General features: G+C 35.2%; 1 protein-coding gene across 2 annotated transcripts in view; it reads right to left on the reverse strand.

The window, feature by feature from the left end:
* Nucleotides 1–24,562, reverse strand: part of BAZ1A (bromodomain adjacent to zinc finger domain 1A) — an 84,677-nt gene that overhangs the window by 32,244 nt on the left and 27,871 nt on the right. For both annotated transcript variants that reach the window (XM_045848534.1, XM_045848533.1), the window contains 9 exons: nucleotides 20,580–20,723; nucleotides 16,490–16,591; nucleotides 14,305–14,392; nucleotides 10,673–10,807; nucleotides 9,570–9,669; nucleotides 8,186–8,352; nucleotides 5,932–6,027; nucleotides 5,076–5,214; nucleotides 3,646–3,792 (listed from right to left, as the gene is read on the reverse strand). In XM_045848534.1, the coding sequence (XP_045704490.1) occupies nucleotides 3,646–3,792; nucleotides 5,076–5,214; nucleotides 5,932–6,027; nucleotides 8,186–8,352; nucleotides 9,570–9,669; nucleotides 10,673–10,807; nucleotides 14,305–14,392; nucleotides 16,490–16,591; nucleotides 20,580–20,723 (1,118 nt within the window). The remainder of the gene's footprint in view (nucleotides 1–3,645; nucleotides 3,793–5,075; nucleotides 5,215–5,931; nucleotides 6,028–8,185; nucleotides 8,353–9,569; nucleotides 9,670–10,672; nucleotides 10,808–14,304; nucleotides 14,393–16,489; nucleotides 16,592–20,579; nucleotides 20,724–24,562) is intronic.

A 24,562-nucleotide genomic window follows, 5' to 3' on the forward strand; every position in this document is an offset into this window, starting at 1 on the left:
CTCTTTTAGAAATATTTTAAGATTGAATCTTAACAAAGTATAGGTTGTAATCATCAGAAAACAAGCGCAGAAAAAGAGCTAAAAGAACAAAGGCAGCACTTTTGTCACTTAACCATTGATTTATCCTATACATTTGTTTTCATTTTGAAAACTTTCCGATCCAAGAAACAATAGGAAGATTTTCCTGTATTTTCTAAGTAAATTACTCTAGCCTTGAAAACAGTGCTTAGCCTATAAATAGGACTAAAGAGAAATCTACAAGAACAAATGTATTTAAAGCATTAGTATATATACTTATTTCTAATTATAATATAGATGATGAAAAAATTAGAAGTGTCAACTAAGAGAAGCTTTAAGCTTACAAAAAATCCTTCTGTAATGTCATAGTATAGTGGACACAGCTTCAGGCTAAAAGTCAAATAATGTGTATTCTGGTCTTAGCTCTGCCAGCCCCTAGTTCCATGTTATGTAGTCACTTAGTTGGCTTCGTTTTTCTTAAATGGATGAGTCTAGATCAGCAGTTTTAAAATTCTTCAAATATTTTTTAGAAGCCAGTATAAAAGAGATAAAAGATGCCTTTGTTAAAATGGGGTACAGAATCCCTGTACAACTTGAACTGCATGGATTAGACTTTGGAAAATCACTGGTCTAAACTGGTTCTGTGGTTCATTAATCTCCTACTATATGATTTCCTTCCCAAAGTTCACTAGCTCACAAAATGAACCTTAAAGAACAGAACTACTGTCCTTTACTAAAGGAAAAAGACAGCTCTGGTATCCTGTCTGATTACAATCATTGACAGTTTCATGGCACTTAAGGCATAAACAGTAGCACACAGAAGAAATTATCTCAATTTTACATATATGCAGAAGTTATTCCTACCAGGCCATGAATCTAGTCCACAGACATATTCTTCCTCACCAGGGAAATACTAGACATAAAACTTCCTCAATTTTCATTTTACATATAAAACCAAACAAACTTAAAATTAAATGGCACTCTAAAATTACTGAGAGTCATGGGCACAGAGCTGCAGAAGTGTGCTGGCACTCCTCCTTCGCAGCAATCGCACGTTCAATCTGTTTCTCTATAGTAAGTTATAAAAGCCTTAGGAAACAGGCAACCAACAAGATTAGTTTTCTTTTAATTGTGTCAAACTAACATGTTAAAATATGTATTACTTCACTCAATTTATCTATGCTCTCCAGGAATTGTAAATGCCACTCTAGGATTTGCTTAGGGACGGTCACTTTGGTACACCATACCAAGACAATATGTAGTTGAACCATATGTGTTACAACTATCTAAAAGATACTTCTATCATCATAGTAATCTAGAATTATGAATATAAAATTCCAATACCAAACAATGAGATCTCAGCAAATATACAAGATTATTCTATAGGGGGGGATATTCCTATGCTTTGAAGGGCTTATAAGTTTAAATGTAAGACTAAAGTGAGGAACAGATATTTTTAATGTAAGAGTTTAAAAACTGTTGCTGAAAATTTCCCAGATTTGTTATAACAACAGAGAGACCAAAGGCCACAGAAATTAGATCTTCTTGAAAACATATAATTTTATGGACAATGCTAGGTAAACAAATATTCAAATTGTCAACTCAATTGCCATTATAAGGCTTTAGACCAGACTGCCTGAGTTTGTATCTTATTGCTTTCTTACTGGCTGCGTGTTTTTGGGCAAGTTCATTAAACTCCGTAAGTATAAATTTCTTTATATGTAAAAAGCAGAGAATAATCATATCTACTTCTCAAGGGTGATATGAGGATTAAATTAAATAATGCATATATAGTGTCATATATCACTTATTAGCTATGTGATCTTCTGTAAATAATTTCACCAAACCTCAGTTTTCTCATCACTAAGATAAGTCCATAGTTTTCTGCCCAATTTCTCTCTTTCTAGAAAACATTTTATTATTAAGGCCAGCAACAGAGGAAGCAAGAGACTATTCAATCCCGTCGACTATTGAATTGCTTCAGGAAAACTGTGGGAAAGTGCTTCTGTTACCGAGATGGCAAGACGCATGAGAGACACTTGGGGAACAACCTAGGGCCCTCGTGCAGACTGAAATCACAATGTAAGATGTGGTTGGTAATAATAGGAAAGTGAAAGAAAGGTGAAAAATTCTAAAGTTTGGTTTTTTTCCCTAACATCTAAATTTTTAAAAGGAGAATTAAAACTTTATTTAACGGCCAATAGTTATTCAGTAACCTTACATGTATATTTATAGACAGTTCTGTAAAGGAGAAGAGCTATAAAAATTACAGATCAAACAAGTCATGAATACAAAGTATAATGACAATACAAGTGCCAACAGTCACATATATTTCCCTTTACACTAGCTGATTTTCCAACACAGTTTTCTTGTCACCCACTTGTTGTCACTAGGACTTCCAAAACTACAACATTCATCAGCTCCAAGTCCTGCGTTAAATAGTTTTATGTCTTGCATGAAGGTCAGAACTTTGTTGATAACACTGTGATGGTATTGGTTATTAAGACAACCTAATAGCTATAAGAATGAATATGTGCTAATTGTCTTCCTCAGGTAATCAATCTGTAGTGCTGGTACTTGTCCTCTTAGATAATCTTCAGATGTTTTAAAAACAGATTTACCCTTCTGTCTTCCATTTAGTTGGATCTCATTTAACTGATTAAGTTATCTGTGATGACAACAGGGACCATACTGCTAAAATGGCCTTGATAAGGGATCTATGCTGCTTAGCACTCAAGCTAGAGAATATATTTTGCTTGAACTCAGGCGGTAAAATCAAAAGGCAATTAACACTGGAGACACACTCATCATTATCCTGCTGCTCTAAGGATCAGGCATAAAGGAAAGTGGGCTCAAATTATCTAAGGCCAATAATAGTATTTGAATGGAGGAATATCCTACCTTTTTGTACCAAGATTCTGTTATTAAGATGTCTCCCAATAGTTATTTCTTATTGTGAATTTTTTTATGGAATACACTAAAGTATTGCTGAATAAAGCTTCTGATCCTAAATCTCATAGGTAACCAAGTTCACTGAGAGTATTATTTAGGAAGCCAAATCAATCTCTTAATAAAATTATTGCTATATTAATATGTACAACACACTGACTCTAGCTATCTTTAAGTACATAGAATTTAAAGAGCAAAATTTCTAGTTCAAACTAAATAGTGAAATAAAAAATTAAATTTTACTTAACTCTGATTTAAGAACTGTCATATGTAAAATGAAACCAGCAGTAGTATTTTCAATTTAAAGTATTAAAAACAATAATTAAAGTATTTCCTTAGGTGGAGGAAAAAAACCGATGTTACTTAGCAGAATCTCTTGGAATTACAGATACTAATCAATGAAATCTGTAATGCTACTACATCATGGAAGAATTCTAAAGGAATAAAAATCAAGACAGGCTGGGGAGGAAATATTTTTAAGGTCATCAGAAACAGGATACATTAAAACAAAGTTTTTATAAAACAACTGATAATGTGTTCCTAGCATATGACTCAAGAATTTGGTAATTTGAACAACTATATTTTATAACCATAAAAGCCAAGTTAATTTTTAAATAGCATTCAAAAACGAGTGTTACTACAAAGCAACTATCAATCAACAATAATATGAATTCTGACCTTTGGTGTCAGCATCAGTTATTTGGTCTTTGGCTACTTCCTCTTCTTCTTCAGCTATTGCCTGGAAGATGGCAGTCAGGAAGAAAAAAAGCAATTCACATAGTGGGCCTTCACTGTCATTTCCTACAAGGGCTTCCTCTAACATTTCTGTGAATAAAATATTTAAAATGAATTTAAAGTTCTGTTCATGTACTGAAAAAAACAACTCCAATGGAATAATAAACATTTCAATCAATGATAGCCCGTTTAACTATTTTCTTAAGTGACCATTTATCAAAGTAAAGCAAAGTATTATCTAAGGCAAAATAAAAACACAGTTATAACGATTACAATAAATTCCAATACCATCATAACCCAAAATCACTGCATTCAAGAAAGCCAAATTAGACTCAGTAGATCAATGTAATATTTCATCTAAGTTGAAATTTGAGGTGCAAATGAAGGCATATCTTTAAAATTACAATTTTATTCTAATTACCATTTTATTCTAATTTGAATAACAATGTAAAGATTTGTTATTGTTTCCCCATGTTCTTAAAAGCTATGTGGGACATTACTTGTACAAACAGTGCATAGGAGAGATAATTAGCAGCAGTAGATGTAATCTTAACATCGCATCAAAGTCATCAATGTTTCTTATCTAACTCATCTTACCTAAACCAGCATTGTTTAGACCCTCAGGATCTGTAAGGCACAATGATCCATACCTTAGCTACCTCATAAAGAGAATTTGAGGGAATGTAAAAGCCCTCCTGAAGAATAGACTCTTATTAAAATAAAAGTGGCATTATAATTCTGTCTCTGAGGGTCTTGGATCTTAAGAAATTATTTTACTATTTGGCAGCTAAAGATCCAAAACTCGATACAACGTTCTCCTCATACTAAGTTAGCTCTGAAAAATATTTATACAAAGTAAAAGTATACACAGAGGCAGAACAGGATCCCAAATTAAAGGCAGGCATCAGCTTATCTCCAAATACACCTGATGCCAATTCCTTCCCTCCCTGCACTTATCTACCAGGCTACTCTGAAGAAGTGGAGTCTATTCTTTTACCCCCTTGAATCTCAGCAGGACTCACCAATGGAATATGGCAGAAACAATGCCTGTCAGTTCCAGGCCCAGTTTTTAAGAAAGCCGGCAGTTTCTGTTTCCTGCCACATAAGAAGTGTAGGCTGCCCTGATGAAGGAGGACACTGTGTGGAGGGGCGCCAAGGCACCAGGCATTTGTGTGAAGGGGCCAACCTAAATAGGTAGCCAGGGAAGCCTTCAGATGACTCCAGTTCTAGCCACTGTCTGACTGTAACCACATGAGACCCAAGAGAGGGCTAGAGAGCTAGGTCCAATGGCTCCCCAGAACTTCGAGAGAGAATAATTTGTCCTTTTAAGCCACTCATTTTAGGGTGAACTACAACACAGCAATAGTACTTGCCTAGGGATACTCCCTCAGGAAATTCATCTTGAAGATCAAAAAGTTCTCCAAATGCATTAAGGAACTCTAAAACCATCAGAGCATCACCAAAGATTTCAGGAGGTAGTCTAGTTTTTACTGGAGTTGGTTCTGGAAGTTCCTGCAAGATTAAACAATTTATGTACCTATTTGAACCAAATATAGGAAATTATAAAAGGAAGATTATGATATACTCTTTACCTAATAAGAATTATTTCATGTAAACTAGTGGTTTTCACTCTGAATGTTAACCATAATCACTTTCAGAACTTTTAAAATTATGGATGGCCTGGCTCCATTCCAACTTTACTAAACCACAGTCTCTTAAGGATTTTTTTCCTTCATTAAATTAAGACTATTACTTTAGGCTCAAATGTATTTCTGACTGCATTTCCTAGCAAAGAGGAACTTTTAACCTAGATTCTGGGGTCAAGACAGTTGTGCCAATTATCTTCAACGGAACAGCTAATCTGCTATTTACTAACTTAGAGATACTTCCTTATAAATAGAGCTGAATGAGTTTGGCTTGAATATTTTGATTTTCTGGAGATAGGAAGAATCTTTACCTAGTAACCAAGCTAATTGCATGCCTGCCCCCCCCATAGTTAATTGGATTATCAAGAATCACAGAAATGACCAATGATTTCTGCAGAATAAAAATCATTATTAAAGCTTGTTAGGAATGCTACCTTGAAAGTCTAAATATGCATCTACTTAACTGGCTATTTCCTCTTGGTTAAATAGGAAGAGGCCATTATTATAAAGAAAGATTTCATCAACAAAGCCACACAAGCTCACAAATATGGGTGTGTGAAAACATCACATAACAAACTTATACCTTAAGATCATCACATTCCATATCTTCTCTAGGTTTACTCCACTGTTTTAAGTGTTCCATATATTTTCGCTTTTCTTCGCGTAATTTCTCTCGTTCCTAAAACAAAAGGTTAATAAAAATTCTTATAAATAGAGTGCTGGCTGGTGTGGCTCAGTGGATTGAACGCAGGCCTGCAAACTGAAAGGTTGCTGATTTGATTCCCATTCAGGGTACATGCCTGGATTGCAGGTCAGGTCCCCAGTTGGGGGTGTTCAAGAGGCAGCCGATAGATGTTTCTCTCCCTCTCTTTCTCTCTTCCTTCCCCCCTCTCTAAAAATCAATAAATAAATTCTTTTAAAAATTCTTATGAGAAATTTATAAGGTAGTATCAGCATCACCTGGGAACTTGTGCAAAAGAAAATATGAATACTTGAGCCCTCCCCCAGATCTACTGAATCAGGGACCCTGGTGTTGGACCCAACAACTGATGTTTTCAGAAGCCTTTCTGGTGAGTTTGATGCATGCTCAAGTGTAGAACTGATCAAAACAATGCCTACCCAACATAACTGCTACAAAGATGGGAAGTGTCCCACATGGTAGTTCTTGGATAAATATTAATTCAGTGTAACTCTGCCTAAAGCAGCTCTCCCCATACTTCAAATCAATTAGTATCCCAACAATATAGGTAACAAATTATTAGAGAACCTAAAATAAAACCTCCCCTTATATTTGCATAACATTTATTGTTTTCAAGATTCATTTAAACCCAACTGACAGCCTAGAGACACACAGAGGGAGCAGTAAGTAAAAGCAATACTAGAATACAGTTGGTGAACATCTCTTTCTTTTTAACCCAGGCCATTTCTCTTGCTCACTTAGTCTTTTGAAACCCTTACTTCTTGGTTCTGATATTTGAAACTGCAAGATAAATACTGACCCCCAAACACTTCTAATAAAGAGTATAAATAAAATATGTTATAATTTTTTCCAATTCATGTTTAACTATGTTAATATTCTTTCTTTGAAATTTAGAAATACCAAAGGTAAACAGATGTGCACTTAATCAAATTTTCAACATAGAATGACTAGATGATTACAGAACTTATTAATGTGCTTTGAGTAGTCTGCTGAAATGAGTCATTCCCCCACTCCAACATAATTTTTATAGCGTGTAATAGGATGAGTATTCTCATTCATTTTTGCTAAGAGTGTAAATAAGCACAACATGTTTGGTAAACAAATATGTACATATATACAAAGTTTTACACATGTTCTTACCCCTTGACCTAGTATTCTACTTTACAAATTTATTCAGGGAAATAATCCCAAAATAGGAAATTCATTCACAAATTTGCACAGAATACCATTATTTACAGGTAAAAAATTATAAAGCACTTAGCTACATCTATTTGATTAACTATTAAGCATTCACTGAAAATTCCACCTTAGTTTATTTAATAACATGGAAAAATGCTTATGTTAAACAAAAAGTATACAAAATTATAAATGCTGGATTTTTTAAGGTCCAGAATAAAGATTAGAAATAATCAAAGCGTTAACAATGCTATCTTTAAATGTTACCATTTAGATTACAAGTGGTCTTTTAGTTCTCTTATACTGGCATGAGTGTGTATTAGACACCTCTACTCCCTACTGCAACGGCCTATGTGAAGTCATTCATGAAATTCAGGCAGTGCAAACAAGCACTGTATGTAACATGGTCATCTGAGGCTACTGGTGAGTATCTCAGAAAACCAATGATAAAGACTGTCTTTGGAAAAAAAACAGATAAGAATTCTCTAAGAAATATTTACCACTAAAGATTATAATAAAGAATTGCTGAAATATCTTTTTATCACAGATACCTTATTCTTTAAGGAGAATAATAACTCTGTAATAAGTCTTCTTAGTCACAGATTTTACTGTATTTTTCTAACTATGTATTTTACTTTTAAAGGTTTATGCATATCACCTTCCCTAAATTTGGAAGTCTAAAAGATGAAGAAAATTTTAGAATTACACTCTAAAAGAAGCTTTGAAGTGTAAAGGCATGTATGTATATACTGAACCTTAAATAATTCATTAAATTTTTCAAAGCAAAAGGGAGATCAAATAAATATTTTATCAGTGCTCTGTGCACAACTATAAATGTGAATGAAAATGGTAAAAGCATTCTACTGATAAATTCATCCATGGTAAATTAACCATGAATTTAAATGTGTAAAGTACTATTTACTCTATATAGAGAACATGACTAATATATTTAAATGAATACCTTTTCTCTTTCTATTTTAAGTCTTTCTTTTTCTTCTTTCTTCTTTAATCTCTCTTCTTCAACAATTTTCTTTAGTTCTTCCTTCTTTTTTTCTTTATCTTCCTTTTCTTTTTTCTTTGCTTCCAGGGCATCTGCCTTTTCTCTCTTTAATTTAGCCTTTTCAAAAGCTGTGGAGAAGGTCAAATTTAAAACTGCACACAGACAGAAAACAACACATTTTATAATGCAACAAAAGAATCCTGAAATAATTTAAGGTTAAATGGGATCAGCAGAGATTCACAGGGGTTGTAAATTCCTGGAGGGAACCAGCAGGTAACTGAAATCTGAAAACAAAGTTGACTGGGTTTCAGACCAAATACTGCAGTGGGATAAACATTTACCTGCCTCTGAAAGCCCTGCTACTCAAAACATGGTCCAAAGACCAGCAGTTAGGTTATTACCTTAGAAATGCAGAATCTCTTCTCTTACCCATACCTACTAATTTAGAATCTTCATTTTTTAAAAAATCCTTACCAAGGATATGTTTTTGATTTGGCATGGTGGGGGAAAGGGGAGAGTGAGAAAGAGAAATATTAATCTGAGAAACATTGATCAGTTGCCTCCCGTTCGAGCCCTGACCAAGGACCAAACCGGCAACCCAGGTATGTGCCCTGCCTGGGAATTAAACCTGCAACATTTTGATGCACTAGATGAGGCTCCAATCAACTGAGTCACCCAACCAGGGTCCTTTTATTTTCTTTTTTATCCTCACCTGAGGATATTTTTGCATTGCTTTTAGAAAGACAGGAAGGGAGAGAGTAACGGAGAGAGAAGCATCGACTGGTTGCCTCCTGCAAGCACCTGGACTGGGGGGTCGTAAATGCCAGGACCAGGATGAAACCAGCAACCTAGGTACATGCTCCAATTGGGAACCAAACCTGCAAACTTTCATTTCAGAAACTTTCATTTCTGGCTCCAACCAACTGAGTCACACTGGCCAGGGCAGAATATTCATTATGAATATTGTTCCTAAGGGATTCATAGGAACAGTCAAATTTGCAAAGCCATGTTTTATAGGGCTGTGTGAGTTAAACAAAATGGCCCCAAATAGTATGCAAGCTCTAGAAACTCCAAATTGTGCTTAATCTAACATTAGATCAGTTTAACATGGGATATGCTATATATGCTAAGGTATAGCAAAGTATATGCTATACCCTGAAATAGTTTTAAGAAATAAGCAGGGGTTTCATTTATCATAAAAATCAATAGATACCTCAAAGAAAAAATGATTTATGCTTTTTAAAAAATCCAGAAATATGCCATTGTAGAAACATTTCCCACTTGGGCCCAAAGAAATATTCTTTTCTGTATCTAAACAGTTTTTGGAGGAAATATTTAAACTTACCCAGTGACTTAATTTCTTCTTGTTTCAAAAGTTTGTCTCTTTCTTTAGTAGCTTTATTCCTATAACTTGCAATAGTCTGTTTACTAGCAACACTGTCCTCCTAAAAAAAAAACAAACCAAGAAACTAAGGTTGTAGAACCACAACTTTTACAAAGAGATGGTCTGCCTTGTTTTTACAGTAAGAATAGAAAACAAAAATTTTAATAGCCCTCCTCAATTGTATTTTCTTTATACAAAAATGAGGTTTTTTGGTCTAAGTCATAACTGCACTTTCACTGCCCAAAGTCTAGTTCCCTTCCATTGCTATGTGTTTGACTCTCTGACCCCCTTTCCCCAATCTGCCCTCCCCCACCCGCTCTGGTAACTACCATTCTGGTATCTGAATCTAGGTTTTCTTTTTGTTTCGTTAGTTCATCTGTTACTTTGTCTTATATTCCACATGAATAAAATCATACAGCTTTTGTCCTTTTCTGCCTGACTTATAGCTGAACTTTTAATAACTTTAATCATAGTAACACACAGAATATGAGTTAATTCTACAGTCTACAAATTAGTACAAAAACCTTCTAGGAGAAAACAACTGGCAACCTATAGAGACTTAAAAAATATGCATTAGAAAAACAAAAAAAGTCCTTATCAACTAGATGGTGTAAACATCAAATATGTAAGGGGTAGAGAAAAAATATCAGAAACATTCTGTGGTCAATTAAACAATGTCAAAAGTTTATTTTTACTATATTTCTTGTGAAAGTAATATCTTTAACCTGCTTCATTATCCCTCATATTTTAAGTATATGCTTAATGTTTCAATACCATCATTTATTCCCTCGATTTCATCCTGGTTTACATTTTAGAAATTGCTTACGCACCTTTTTCCATGGTGGTATAAAATCCCTGTGGCCTGAGAGCCGTGTCTAATTCACACGAAGTTTCTACAAGCCTCACTGCTGAACAGTTGTCACCATACAGGACACACATTTTTGTGTGTGAAGGAATGTGTTCCTTCCTACAGGCTATGGAGGTGGGGAATGCCAAACACTACTCTTAACTTTGAAGAGTTTTATTAAGAGCTATAAGGCAGTTTTTATCCATTCTCTACTTACCTGACTGATAGATACTCGTTTGGGAGGTCTCCCTCTTCGCCTGTTAGCAGGACTGAAGATAAAGGTGGGTGGATCATCAGGAAAAAAATAAGAAAAATCTTGGTCTGCTATTTTATATGTTGAAAGAGATGACGCCTTTATCAAAAAAAGATATAGGGTACAATAATGACACATTAGTAAAGCATAATTGATTGGCTCTAACATGTTCTATGATTAACATATTAAGCCAGGTCTAAAACATTAGAATTTCTGTGCTGTTATGTAGTGTTATATATTTTAGTTTACTTGATTCTTTTAAAAACTATATAATCAGCTTTACCAGTAAGAAATCCACAAACTGAAATAAAATACTCAAGAATGTTTCAACAATTTCTTGAATTCTAAAATTATTTCAAAATTACATTTATACAAGAATCCCTTTTTAGTTGCTTTTGATTATTTTTTATGAGATTTTCAATGTAAATAAATAATCTATATATTTAACATTAAAATCCACTGTATTAACCAATAAATTTTTCTTAACCACTTCCTAACCACTGAACATTTAGGTCCTTCCCACTACCAGTTTGGGGTGATAACAAATATTTTTATGTATCAAATTTTAAAGCTGATCTGGATAAAAGCAGAAATACTGACAAATTTCTTTAAAGGTTCAACTCAGAATTTCAATTCAGAGCAATCAACCTCATTTTTAAAAAATTAAATTTTAATTTAAAAAATATTTTATTTATTTATTTTTAGAGAGGAGAAGGGAGGGAGAAAGAAAGGGAGAGAAACATCAGTGTGTGGTTGCCTCTCACACACCCCCTACTGGAGACCTGATCTGCAATTCAGCATGTGGCTTGCCTGGAATCCTACCGGTGACCCTTTGGTTCATAAGCCAGTCCTCAATCCACTGAACCACACCAGCCAGGGCCAATCAACCTCACCTTTATAGAAGTGGTGTGGTTCTAGAATAATTGCTAAATCCAAAAGAGTTTTCTGTCTGTTTACTTTGTATTCAGAATTTGTTCACCTTTTATTCATATCCAACTGTAGATTTTTTATTTTTGACTAGCAATTCTGAAGATTATTTTTTGTCTAATTGTCAAAATCATCATTCTTTCTCTTGAAGAAAACATGTGCCATTTACAGAAATATCTTTCACAAATGTGTAAGAAAATGATACACAATTTTAAATTATTAAAACAGGACTACTTCTATCAGGAATTCGATTTTCTATATATTTCCATTTTTGGGTAAAGCATAGGTTTTAATATCTAAAATTCAATTAGTTCTGGCTATAATAAATCAAGATTTTATTAAAATTTTACATAACTTCCATTAACATGGTTGTCTATCCCATATAAATAAACCACCGAATATACAGAATTGTCTTTTAAGTATGAATATAAAGCATGAGTGGTTTTCTTTTCAAATATATAAACTCAAAAAGGTCAAAATAGGCTTGCATACATTAATTACTAAGGTTTCTTATTTACACACATGTATCACAACAAACATAAATACCTACATCTTTGTGTACTTGCAAAAGTACTCCTAACAAGTCTATACTCACTGCACTGGGTATCAAACTCTGTTGCTCTGGGGAGGGCAGGCGTGCGTGTGTGTGTGTGTGTGTGTGTGTGTGTGTGTACACATGCACACTTGCATCAGATACCCATTAACAATCTCTCATTATACTCTAAAGGTAGAATGTTGACTGTCATCTTAATTTTCATTTATTTATTAAAGTGAACTTCCTTCCACGTTTACTGACTATTTCTTTTCCTTGGTGAGTAACTGCTGATGTCCTTCACCACTTTTTCCAACTGAGTTGTTTTTGTTCATTGATGTGTAAGAGACCTTTGTAAATTAGAGGAATTGGCCAATTGGCTATTTACAATATACATACACAAGTATTCATACATATATTCACTGATTGCCAAGTGCCAGGCACTGTTCTAGTCACTTAAGACAAGTAGCAAAATTGTTAGCCCTGGTCAGATAGATTGGTTGGTTAGAGCATTGTCTCAATATGCCAAGGTTGCAGGTTTGATCCCTGGTCAGTGCACATACAAGAATCAACCAATGAATACACAAATAAATGAAACAACAAATCAATGTTTCCTTTTTTCTCTCTCCCTTCCCATCTCTCTAAAATCCATATAATTTAAAGAAATTATAAACATCGCCCTGGCCTGTGTGGCTCAGTTGGTTGGAGCACTGTCCCACAAACCAAAGGTTATGGGTTCGATTCTTGGTCAGGGCATATACCTGGATTGCAGGTTTGGTCCCAGTTGGGGCTTGTGCAAGAGGCAACCAGTCGATGTTTCTTTCTCGCATTTATGTTTCTCTCCCTTTCTCTCCCCCTCCCTTCCCCTCTCTCTAAAATCAATAAGCATATCCTCACGTGAGGATTAAAAAACATTGTTAACTTCTTGTAAGCATCATTTTACAAAACTATATGATATTCAATGCTTATAGATAAAGCATAATTAAGCATTCTCCTCTCAAGACAAATACCCAAATATGCTCAGATTTAAAAATTATTTTTCAGATAATTCTGTCTTATATTTTCAAATTTTTATATTTTATCTGCTATGAATTTTAATCACGTCTAGTCTATTTTTTACCGAAGTGCTCGTGTTTTTCTAATTGATTTGAGCTCCTCATTATATTCACTGAAGGTATTTTTCCTCTGGCACTTGAAATCTATTTATGACATTTTAAACCTACATATGTTTATACTGTCAAATCAATCTCATCATTGTTATTTCTTTTCTATTGCTCTTTCAAAGTACTTCAGCATGCATAAAACATAAGATTTGTTTCATTTCATTTTTTGAGTTAGATTTAATTTTAGTTTTCCAAATAGTTAACCAAATATCCCACTTTTATTTAATAAACAATCTATCCTGATCTTTAGAGATTTAAAATGCTACTTTTCACACAGAGTAAACTAATTCATTTGTTTTCATTTCTATTGATGAACATTTACATATAAGACATGAATCAATCTTAAGCATACAATAGCTAATTTCTGACACATGTATACATCTCTCTTACCCATTCTATTGCTTTTTTACTTAGGTTTGGCATTTCTCCCAATGTGAGTTAAATGTTTTTCATTTTAAAGAATTAGTTTTACCATTTAACTTTTTACTCAGTGTATAATGCAAAGTTTCTAACCTTGATTTTTTTCCCTCTTTTAATGGTTATGAGTAAAAGATGATCTACCTGCTTGGTATTGACCTCTGATGTCCTTTTTATATGTTGTTCTCCTATCTACTGGGATCTGTTTTAGCATTGTTCTTTTTATTTGTTTTTGTGAGGCAGAACTACACTTAAAAAATTATAGTTGCCCCACCCCACAACTTTTCTTTTGTCAAGTTTACCATCTATTCTCACCTGGCTAATTTTTTTACCAGGAAAAAAAAAGTGGTAGCACCTGTACCCCTAGAAATTCTAGCAATTGCAAAAACAGCATTTAATCCAATAAACAGAAAATTACTAAAAATTGGCCCTAGATAAAAAGAGAGCTATTTTTAACCAACTCTGATATAATATTTATGCAATGTTATAGCTTTATATCACCACTCATTTCTCTTCTTTTTCTTCTTCCTAGCAAATAATTTTACTGTTCTAATTACCTTAACTTTAATGATTCCATCTTGTGATTCACAGTGTTGCTTTAGAAAAAGCTTTAGTTTCTCACGAGAAAATAGGTGCTTTCTCCGGCTAAAGAGGAAAAAGAAGATAGAGGAAAGTTAGTATCAAAGAATTCAATCTAGCCCTGGCTGGCGTAGCTCAGTGGATTGAGCGCAGGCTGGGAACCAAAGTGTCCCAGGTTCGATTCCCAGCCAGGGTACATTCCTGGGTTGCAGGCCATAACCCCCAGCAACCGCACATTGATGTTTCTCTCTCTCTATCTCCCTCCCTTCCCTCTCTAAAAATAAATAAATAAAATATTAAAAAAAAAAAAGAATTCAATCTGATTTCCATAATCTCTGTAAATCTATAACAACCTCAATTTCAAGCCTAGGAAAAGGACATTTCATTTTCTAATACTATTTATGTAGAAGTAACAAGAAACTTTATACAGAAGTATTTATATAGAATAAGATCAACTTGATTGGATCTATTATAAAAGTCCATTAAAAATAGTATATGTGCAAGCCCTGGCTGGCGTAGCTCAGTGGATTGAGCACAGGCTGTAAATCAAAGTGTCACAGGTTTGATTCCCAGTCAGGGCACATGCCTGGGTTGCAGACCACGGCCCCCAGCAAGTGCACATTGATGTTTCTCTCTCTCTTCCTCCTCCCTTCCCTCTCTAAAAATAAATAAATAAAATCTTTAAAAAATAGTATATGTGCTCTGGCCAATGTGGCTCAGTTGGTTGGAGCATCATCCAGTAAACCAAAAGGCTGTGGGTTCAATTTCCAGTCAGGGCACATGGTTAGGTTGCAGGTTCTGTCCCCAGTTGGGGTGTGTTCAGGAGGCAACCATCTGTGTTTCTCTGTCTCTCTCTCCCCTTCCTCTGTCTGGAATCAATGGCTATATCCTCTGGTGAGGATAAAAAATGACTGTCTATGCATTTATTGCTTAGGAGCCACTTAGAAATCAAATATTCCTCAAGAAAAATATACTATAAAGAATAAACCAAATCTTGTAAAATTAGAAGATCATTTCTACAAATTATCAACATTAAAATTCTTTAAAAAATTAGAATCAGCAGCCTACCAGGTATCACATAACACTATGTAAACCAAGATTCAAACTGATATTGTGAACAGTGTTGAACATGAATTTTTATAAAATTCTTAAATATTTTGTATTTAAATTCCACATGGCAGCCAACAAGTTCATGGTGCTAAAATTAAAGAGGATAAAGAATTCTTATGGTCCCAAGAATATACTATTTTTGATCATCTCTTGCTCCCAAATTCAAATAGAGTAACAATAACAGTAATAAACACCACTATAACAAAACAAAAACAATAAACAACTTACAAGTATTTCTGGAAAGTAATTTTTTAAAATTAAATTCAATGTATTTCTTTTAAGAAAAGGCCACATTAAAAGCTTCTATGGGTAAATAAACTATAATGTTTTTAAGTAGAGGTCCTCCCAATATTATCACTTTTCTTTGAACATATGAGTATATATGGGGCAACAGAGATGAGAGAATAAGTGGAAATATTTTACATCAAAGGAAATACAACACCAACTTCTACGCAGCGAGTTGACAGCTGGCTGGCGACGTCAACTCACTCTCGGGCGTCTAGGAGCCTAACCTCAATGGGCAGTAATGGGGATAATACAATACAAGGGGCATAATACAATGTCCCACAATGTATTATGCATAGTGCTGATTTTCAAAAATGTAAACCACTCACTACTTTTCTCTTTTGATTATGTCTCAAAGATGAATTTTTAAAGATACTCAACTTTTATTATTTAACTTTCTTAAGGAATGAGAAGAGACTGATCAGACGTTTGTGCCTAATGAATAAAATATTATATATATGACTGACACATTTCTAAGTACCATCAGATTTCTCAGCTTTGAAAACTGGGTCCCCTAATGAGCAGCACTTCTACCATAAATAGGATCCTTCATAATTTCTTAGATGTGAAGACTATTTGAGGATAGTTGCTAATAAAGGGCTCATAGAATCTATCAGGGTCCACTTTATCAGTCTATGAGCATATTAATGCCCATTCATTTTAAAAAAAGAAGTGACCACTTGTAACGCTACCCATTTGTTTTACACCAACTCTTAACCTAACATAATTATATGACTTTAAAACAGCAGAGAAGACACTGAATTTTACCTGATGTGTGTGGCTTTAACAATGGCACACTCATACAATTCTTTTTCAGTGGGTTGCACCTTGTACTTGAACAATAAGGGATCAATTGCATCTCTTTTCTTCCTAAAAAGAGCAAAGACACAAATCAGTTAATTATTCTTGTGGAAATGTGAGATTTTAAATGGAAATCCAGTTTCTAAGAACACATGAGTACTATAATACAATCTAATGTGTATTTATTTTAGCTAGGATTTTATATGTTACTGATACCCCTCACCATTCTGTTAGCCAAAAAAATACAAAGCACTATTTTATGTCAGGTAGGTACTCTAATTACTCACTTGATATATTTTCTTTGGGTGAAGAAAATAACTAGAGAATAATAAGCAGAGTACCCAGTTTAGGTAGAATTTGTAAAATTAGGTAAAACAAAGAGTTCTTATATTTGCTTTTAAAATTTCTTCTTTGAAGCCCTGGCTGGCATAGCTCAGTGGATTGAGCATGGGCTGTAAACCAAAGTGTTGCAGGTTCGACTCCCAGTCAGGGTACATGCCTGGGTTGCAGGCCATGACCCCCAGCAACCGCACATTGATGTTTCTCTCTTTCTCTCTTTCTCCCTCCCTTCCCTCTCTAAAAAATAAAAATAAGAAATAAATAAAATCTTTAAAAAAATAGATTCATCTTTAAAAAAATTTCTTCTTCGTAGCTTTGTAATCTGAGAGCAAAAGTGGAGATAATGTAATTTACCCTGTTTTAAGAATTGGCTGCCCTGCCTGGTGTGGCTCAGTGGATTGACTGTATGTAGGACTGTAAACCGAAAAGTTGCTGTTTTCTTTTAAAGATTTTATTTATTTATTTAGAGAGAGGGAAAGGGATGGAGAAAGAGAGGGAGAGAAACATCAATGTGTGGCTGCCTCTCATGTGTCCGCAACTGGGGACCAGGCCCACAACCCAGGCATGTGCCCTGACTGGGAATCTAACCGGTGACCTTTTGGTTCACAGGCCCATGATCAATCCACTGTGTTACACCAGCCAGGGCAGAAAAGTTGTTTTGATTCCTGGTCACAGCACGTGCCTGGGTTGCAGGTCAGGTCCCCTGTTGGGGGCGAGTGAGAGGCAGCTGATAGATGTTTCTTTCCCTCTCTTTCTCCTTCCCTTCCCCCCTCTCTAAAGATAAACAGAATCTAAAAAAAAAAAAAAAAAGAATTGGCAGAGAAGCTACACATTTAGAACCCCCACCAACTTCTTACTTTTTCATCTCTTTGAGGGTGCATTCACTTCCTTCCTTCATTCATTCTGTTATAAATTTCAACATGCTACAATATGAATATGCCTTGAAAAATTATACTACGTGGAATAAGCCAGACACAAAAGGACAAATATTATGACTCCATTTATATGAAATATCTAGAATAGGTAAATTCAAGGAGAAACCAGATTAGAGATTAGTAGGAGGTGAGGGAACAAGTAAATGGGAAATTATTACTTAATGGGTATAGCTGCTGTTTAGAGAGATGAAAAAGTTTTGAAAATAGCAATGATAGTTGTACAACACTGTGAATATAATTAATGCCACTAAACTGTACACTTAAAATGGTTAAAATGGCAAATGATTATGTTATACACGTTCTCTCTCTTTCTCTCTCTCTCTCTCTCTCTCTCTCTCTCTCTCTGCCTCTGCCTCACACTCTCTTCCATAAAATGCTGGTGATCATTTTGAGGACCTACAATTCCAAATATGCTACTTTAGTATATCTTGCAGATATTATCAACTATGTGATACTGGGCAAATGTTCTAACTTGGAACTTCTGTTGCTCCTCAACAATGTAAGAATATGACCATCTACCCTTATAGAATGGGTGTGAGGAATAAACAAACATGTGGAGGCTGTTACACAGTTTAACTCGTGGAAAATGCCTGATCAAGAATTGTTCTTTTCCCTTCACCCTACCTACTCAAACATAAGAAAATCCAGACTATGTTTTGTTCTGGGAGCAAGCCAGAAGTAAATCACTTAAATTAGGGAATTAATAGAAATAACAGAGCAAAGATCCAAAGATGACTATGTTTTACTGTTCCTGATATCTCTGGATACCACAGCAATATAAACAACCAGACATATTATGGTTTTGATATATAGTTAAAGCTCAGATTCTCTGAGAACCATAAACAGGTTAAATATATCTATGAATAAAGTAATAGCCTAGCTTATTCAGTTTTCTTGTATCAAGGGTCTATTCCAAGTACCTATATTCAAAGGAGAAAGCACAGACTACATAGGCAGGAAAGTATTACTAATTACTCCTCTGGCCAAATTCAATTACACTTTGTGATGAGCTTCTTATAAGTGGCACAAGTAGGATTTACAAATAGAAATATTCTTCTAAATGTTACATATAACAGACAAAACGTTCACACACTAATTGAGATTCTGAATTAATTTGCTTTGTACCCAAATTAACAAATTAGCCACAAATATGCAGATAGCTCATATTAAAATCTAAAAAGAAGGACATTAACGTGCTTAATAATAGAGTGCTGAACCTAAGAATCTAGACATTCCTCATCCCAAAGCACCAAAAACAATCAAGAGTATATTAAGTCACTACAAAATAACCACAAATGGTAAGTTATTTTACGAAACACTTTATAAACACATGGTTACCATATTTAAACATTTAAAAAATATGTACAAAATCTGTATTTAACTGTTCAAAACACATCTAATATGTAACTCGAAGGATTACAATCTTTGCCAAAGTCCAAAAAACCCCCAGATAAACTACTTCCCAAGTAAAACTACTCTCAGAGCTGCTAAAGGATGTGCATTAACTACCACAATATCCACCAATTCTGCATGCTAAACTACATATTCAATAAGAGATACAGACAAGTGACCTATTAATTTCTTTTTCTGAATAGTGGTAACTCAAGAAAAAATAGTGAGGTATATCGAAAGACTTAGTATATCGAACCATATCATGCTTCATTCATTCACCCAAAAATATATTTTTTTTTTGTCAGCCAATGTACTGGCTAGATAACCTCATACAAAGCCAATAAACCTTTCTAAGGCTCAAGTTCTTGTTAAGTAAAAGTAACAATATTCTTCCAGAACTGACAAACAGGTAAAGCAAGCACTTAGCATAGTGCCAGGACACAGTAAATGCTGAAATGCTGAATATAGATACAAGAGTTAAAGTCAGAAAAAAGGGAACTTGAATTACAAGGTTCTGAAAGGCAGAACTTGATAGTTACTAAGTAGTATTTCAGGAGCAGAACTCTTGTTGGGTAGCTCAACTGGTTATACATTGACCTGATACACCAATGATGTAGGTTCGATCCCTAGTCTGGGCACATACAGGAATCGACAAGGAGAGAACAACAAGCTGATGTTCTTCTCTCTCTTCCTCCCCCACCCCTCTCAAATCAATAAATTAAAAAAAGAAAGAGTAGTCTCAGGCTTCTTATTTGATTGTGGTACTATTTACTGAAAATAGGGAGGTAAAAGAAAGACACAAGACAGGCTGGAGAAAGCATTTTTAAGTCTGAGATTCTTCAAAGGCAGAGAGGGAACAGAATGAAGCAGTGAAGAATTAGATGGTGGCTGTGGAGAACAAAGGAAGGAGCTGAGTTAAAACATGTAAACAGGCTCATCAGTTGAAGGCTAGCTGAGATTTTAAATTTACCTGCAGGAAGCGCCTATCTAGATGTTCATGTGCTTTTTCTCCAAGAGAGCACTTAGCTGATGCAGGTTGTCAACTGACTGAATTTCAGAAGGGTACAGTTTCTTTACCATATGTACCATAAAGTAAGTAAGTCTGATAAAGTACAGAATTAATTTCCCCAAGTAAACAAAAGTGGAACATGTGTTATTGAATGAGATGAGCTTCAATTGCTCTTAAACTGCTACCTAGAATTAACTAGATAAGTTTCAGTTTTACAAACCCTAACTGTGTTGTGGAATCACATTATTGAGCTAAATAGTACACCACAGTATAACTAGAAGAAAGTCCTTTTCTTTAGGAAGGGACTAAAGAAAAAACTGTTTCAACGGAATATGATTAGCCAATCTGATACATATTTTAAAAATTAATAAAAATCACTTACCCATTTTGAAAAGAACTGTTTTGTGTTTCTGAATCATCACTATCACTGATAATAATAGTTTCTCCATCTACACTGCTGACATGTCCATTAGCAAAACCATTTTGATGTGATGGAGGGAGGACTTCCAAAATCCTACACTGTAACCTGGAAGAAAATTATACATTAAAAGTACAAATCACTTCATATTTTACAATCAAACACTTCAAAACAATCTATTGTGCACTGAAAAAGATTTTTCTTTTATAGAAACTATGGCTGATTGATGTAACCAACTTTATACAAAAGAGAATCTGTAAATCTAATTTAAGCAAAGGTTGGCTATAATTTAAAATAATATAAAACTATTTTAAAGGTCAATTTATCAAGATTCTTGGCAATTATATCATTAACTAAAGTTACTACTTAGAAAATCAAATTCTGATATAATACTTCATTATACAGAATAGGCCTTATAGTTTTTCAAAACCTCCAATATTTTAAATTCTGAAATTTTCCTGATCATAGTTTCTTTCATTCTCATTGTAACTTTTGTTGTGATTTTTGATCTCTGGAAAGCTTCCTATTCACTAATTCTATTACCCCTATTTTGACTTCCCTTACCTCTGCCCACTCTATCTGGGCTTTATATGCTACAGTTTCAGATTCATTCACCATAACTGAAATATTCCTCAATCCCATTTTACTGTGCCAATTTTCAACTGGAATAAAATGTTACATAGCCAGCCCTGGCCAGATGGCTCAGTTGGTTGGAGCATTGTTCTGTACACCAAAAGGCTGTAGGTCTGCATACCAGTCAAGGCACAAGACTAGGTTGTGAGCTAGATCCCCTGTCGGAGAGCATAGGGAGGTAACTGATAGATGTTTGTCTCTCACATTGATCTTTCTCTCTCTCCTCCTTTTTCTATCTCTAAAATCAACAAACATATCCTTGCGTGAGGATTAAAAAATAAATAAAATGTGGTATATTTATACAATATAATATTATTCAGCAAAAAAAAAAAAAGGAAAAGAAACGAAGTACTGATAACATGCTACAGTATGGATAAACTTTGAAAGCATTAAGTGAAATAAACCAGATGTAAAAAGCCACATATGATTACATTTGTATGAAAAACCAGAATAAGCAAATCTATAGAGACATAAAGTAGATGAGGGGTTGCCAGGAACTTCAGGAACTTGGGGGTGGGGTGTGGGGAGAGTAGGAAATGAGCACAAAGGGCAGTGGCTGCTAATAGGAATGGACTTTCTTTTGGGGATATAGAAAATGTTCTAAAACTAATTTATAGTGATGGTTGTGCAACTGCATGAATATACTAAAAATCACTGAACTGTACATTTTAAATGGGTAAGTTTTATGGTATGTGAAATATATCTCAAGTTGTTAAGTAAATGCAGTCACAAGTAAAAGGAGGTCACAAGGGTACAGGAGTAAGGGAGGGAGAGAAAATGCGCGCATTGTTGGAATTATATCTATGGCACTTCTGCAACTCTTAGACAATCCAGAGGGAGGTTTTATTAACCAAGAATGTCTAAAAGCACATATATACTACCAATATTTAAATCTCTATTCCCTAAAGCAGCTCAAGATTAGAAAATTTGCTCACTGTGGCATTCATTTGGTCATCCCATGCCATAAACAAGTTTTGAGATATTGTGGGCATTCATAAGACTGCCTGCCTGTCCATTCACCAGCCCAATTCTCCTGAGAACTTCACTCTTTCCACACACCCCTCTTCTTCTGTATAACTACTGGTAGAGCTGTCAAACTCCCACAAGACCCTGGCTAGAGTTAGTGGACAATGAGTGGGCACCTTTTGCTGAGACAACAAATCATTTTCTAAGATTTTAAAATCTGGAATCTAGAAAGTTAAAATCAGTTCCTACCCCATCACAGAATCTATAAAATATAAAATTTTGGTGCTGTTGGCACACGTATTTCCTATCACATGGAGTGGGTCAGTATGCAGTGACAGAAGATTTAAAAAAGCTTACAAGAAAGAAGAGAAGAGAGAAGAGAAATGGCAAGGGTACTACTAGAGGTAATGAGTTCTCTCTTTTCTATTCTTCCTCAGAGTTAGATGTACCTTGCCATTTCAGATTTAGGTGGTTAATCTTTCCTTTGATTCAATAAACTGACAATTTACCCTTTCATATGTTTTTTCAAAATGAGGGTTTGACACAGCCAAAATAAACAGAAGTATACAATTCCAGAAAGACAAGTAGTATATTTAGAATCAGTTCATTTTGGGGACTTCCAACCAAGATGGAGGTGTAGGTAGACACTTTGCTTCCTTGCACAACCAAAAGAAAGACACCAACCAATTTAAAAACAAAAAATAACTAGAACTGCCAGAAAATCAAATTGTATGGAAGTCCGACAACCAAGGAGTTAAAGAAAAAACATTCACCCACACTGGTAGGAGGAGTGGAGATGGGCAGCCAGGGTGGAGAGGATTCATGCCAAGGTGGCAGCTGGCGAAGTGTGTGTTCCCACATTTGCGGGCAGGTAAGCCAGGGGGAACAACTGTGGAGCAAGACAGACCTAGCAACCCAGGGTTCCAGTGCAGGGAAATAAAGCTTCAAAACCTCTGACTGAGAAAAACCTGTAGGGGTTGGAGCACCAGGAGAAACTCCCAGCCTCACAGGAGAGTTTGCTGGAGAGACCCACAGAGTCCGAGAGTGTACGCAGACCCACCCACCCAGGAATCAGCACCAGAAGGTCTCAATTTGCTTGTGGGTGACCGGGGAAGTGACTGAAAGCCCAGCAAGAGCTGAACAAGTGGCACTGTTCCCCTCAGACCTCTCCCTCACATACAGCATCACAATGCAGCCAAGTGGGTTGCCCTGCCCTGGCGAATACCTAAGGCTCCGCCCTTTCTATGTAACAGATACACCAAGACAAAAAAAAATAGGGCTCAAATGAAAAAAAACAGATCAAAGCTCAAAAAAAAAAACAACAACAACTAAGCGATAAAGAAATAGCCTATCAGGTGCAGAGTTCAAAACACTGGTAGTCAGGATTCTCACAGAAAAGGCTGAGTATGGTTGCAAGTAGAGGAAAAGGTGAAGGCTATGCAAAGTGAAATAAAGGAAAATGTACAGGGAACCAACAGTAAAGGGAAGGAAACTGGGACTCAAATCAACGGTTTGAAGCAGAATGAAGAAATAAACACTCAACCAGAACAGAATGAAAAAATAAGAATTCAAAAAAATGAGAAGAGACTTAGGAACCTCTGAGACAACTTTAAGTGTTCCAACATCTGAATCATAGGGGTGTCAGAAGGAGAAGAGGAAGAGCAGAAAACAGAAAACTTATTTGAAAACATAATGAAGGAGAACCTCCCTAATCTAACAAAGGAAACAGACTTTCAGGAAGTCCAGAAAGCTCAGAGAGTCCCAAAGAAGGTGGACCCAAGGAAGCACACACCAAGACACATCAGAATTACATTACCCAAGATGAAAGATAACAAGAGAATCTTAAAAGCAGCAAGAGAAAAGGAGAGAGTTCCCTACAAAGGAGTTCCCATCAGACTGTCAGCTTGATTTCTCAAAAGAGACCTTGCAGGCAAGAAGGGGCTGGAAAGAAGTATTCCAAGTCATGAAAGACAAGGACCTACATCCAAGATTGCTCTATCCAGCAAAGTTTTCATTTAGAATGGAAGGGCAGATAAAGTGCTTCCCAGACAAGGTCAAGTTAAAGGAGTTCATCATCACCAAGCCCTTATTATATGAAATGTTAAAGGGAATTATCTAAGAAAAAGAACATAAAAATATGAACAGTAAAATGACAGGAAACTCACAACTATCAACAACCTAACCTAAAAAAAACAAAAATAAAAACAAACTAAGCAAACAACTAAAACAGGAACAGATCACAGAAATACAAATCACATGGAGGGTCATCAGTGGAGAGGGAGAAGGGGGAGAATAGGGGAAAAGGTACAGGGAATAAGAAGCATAAATGGTAGATACAAAATGGACAG

The sequence above is a fragment of the Phyllostomus hastatus genome, unplaced genomic scaffold, assembly GCF_019186645.2.
Source record: "Phyllostomus hastatus isolate PE091 unplaced genomic scaffold, TTU_PhHast_1.1 phas_contig_62, whole genome shotgun sequence".
Lineage (NCBI taxonomy): Eukaryota > Metazoa > Chordata > Mammalia > Chiroptera > Phyllostomidae > Phyllostomus > Phyllostomus hastatus.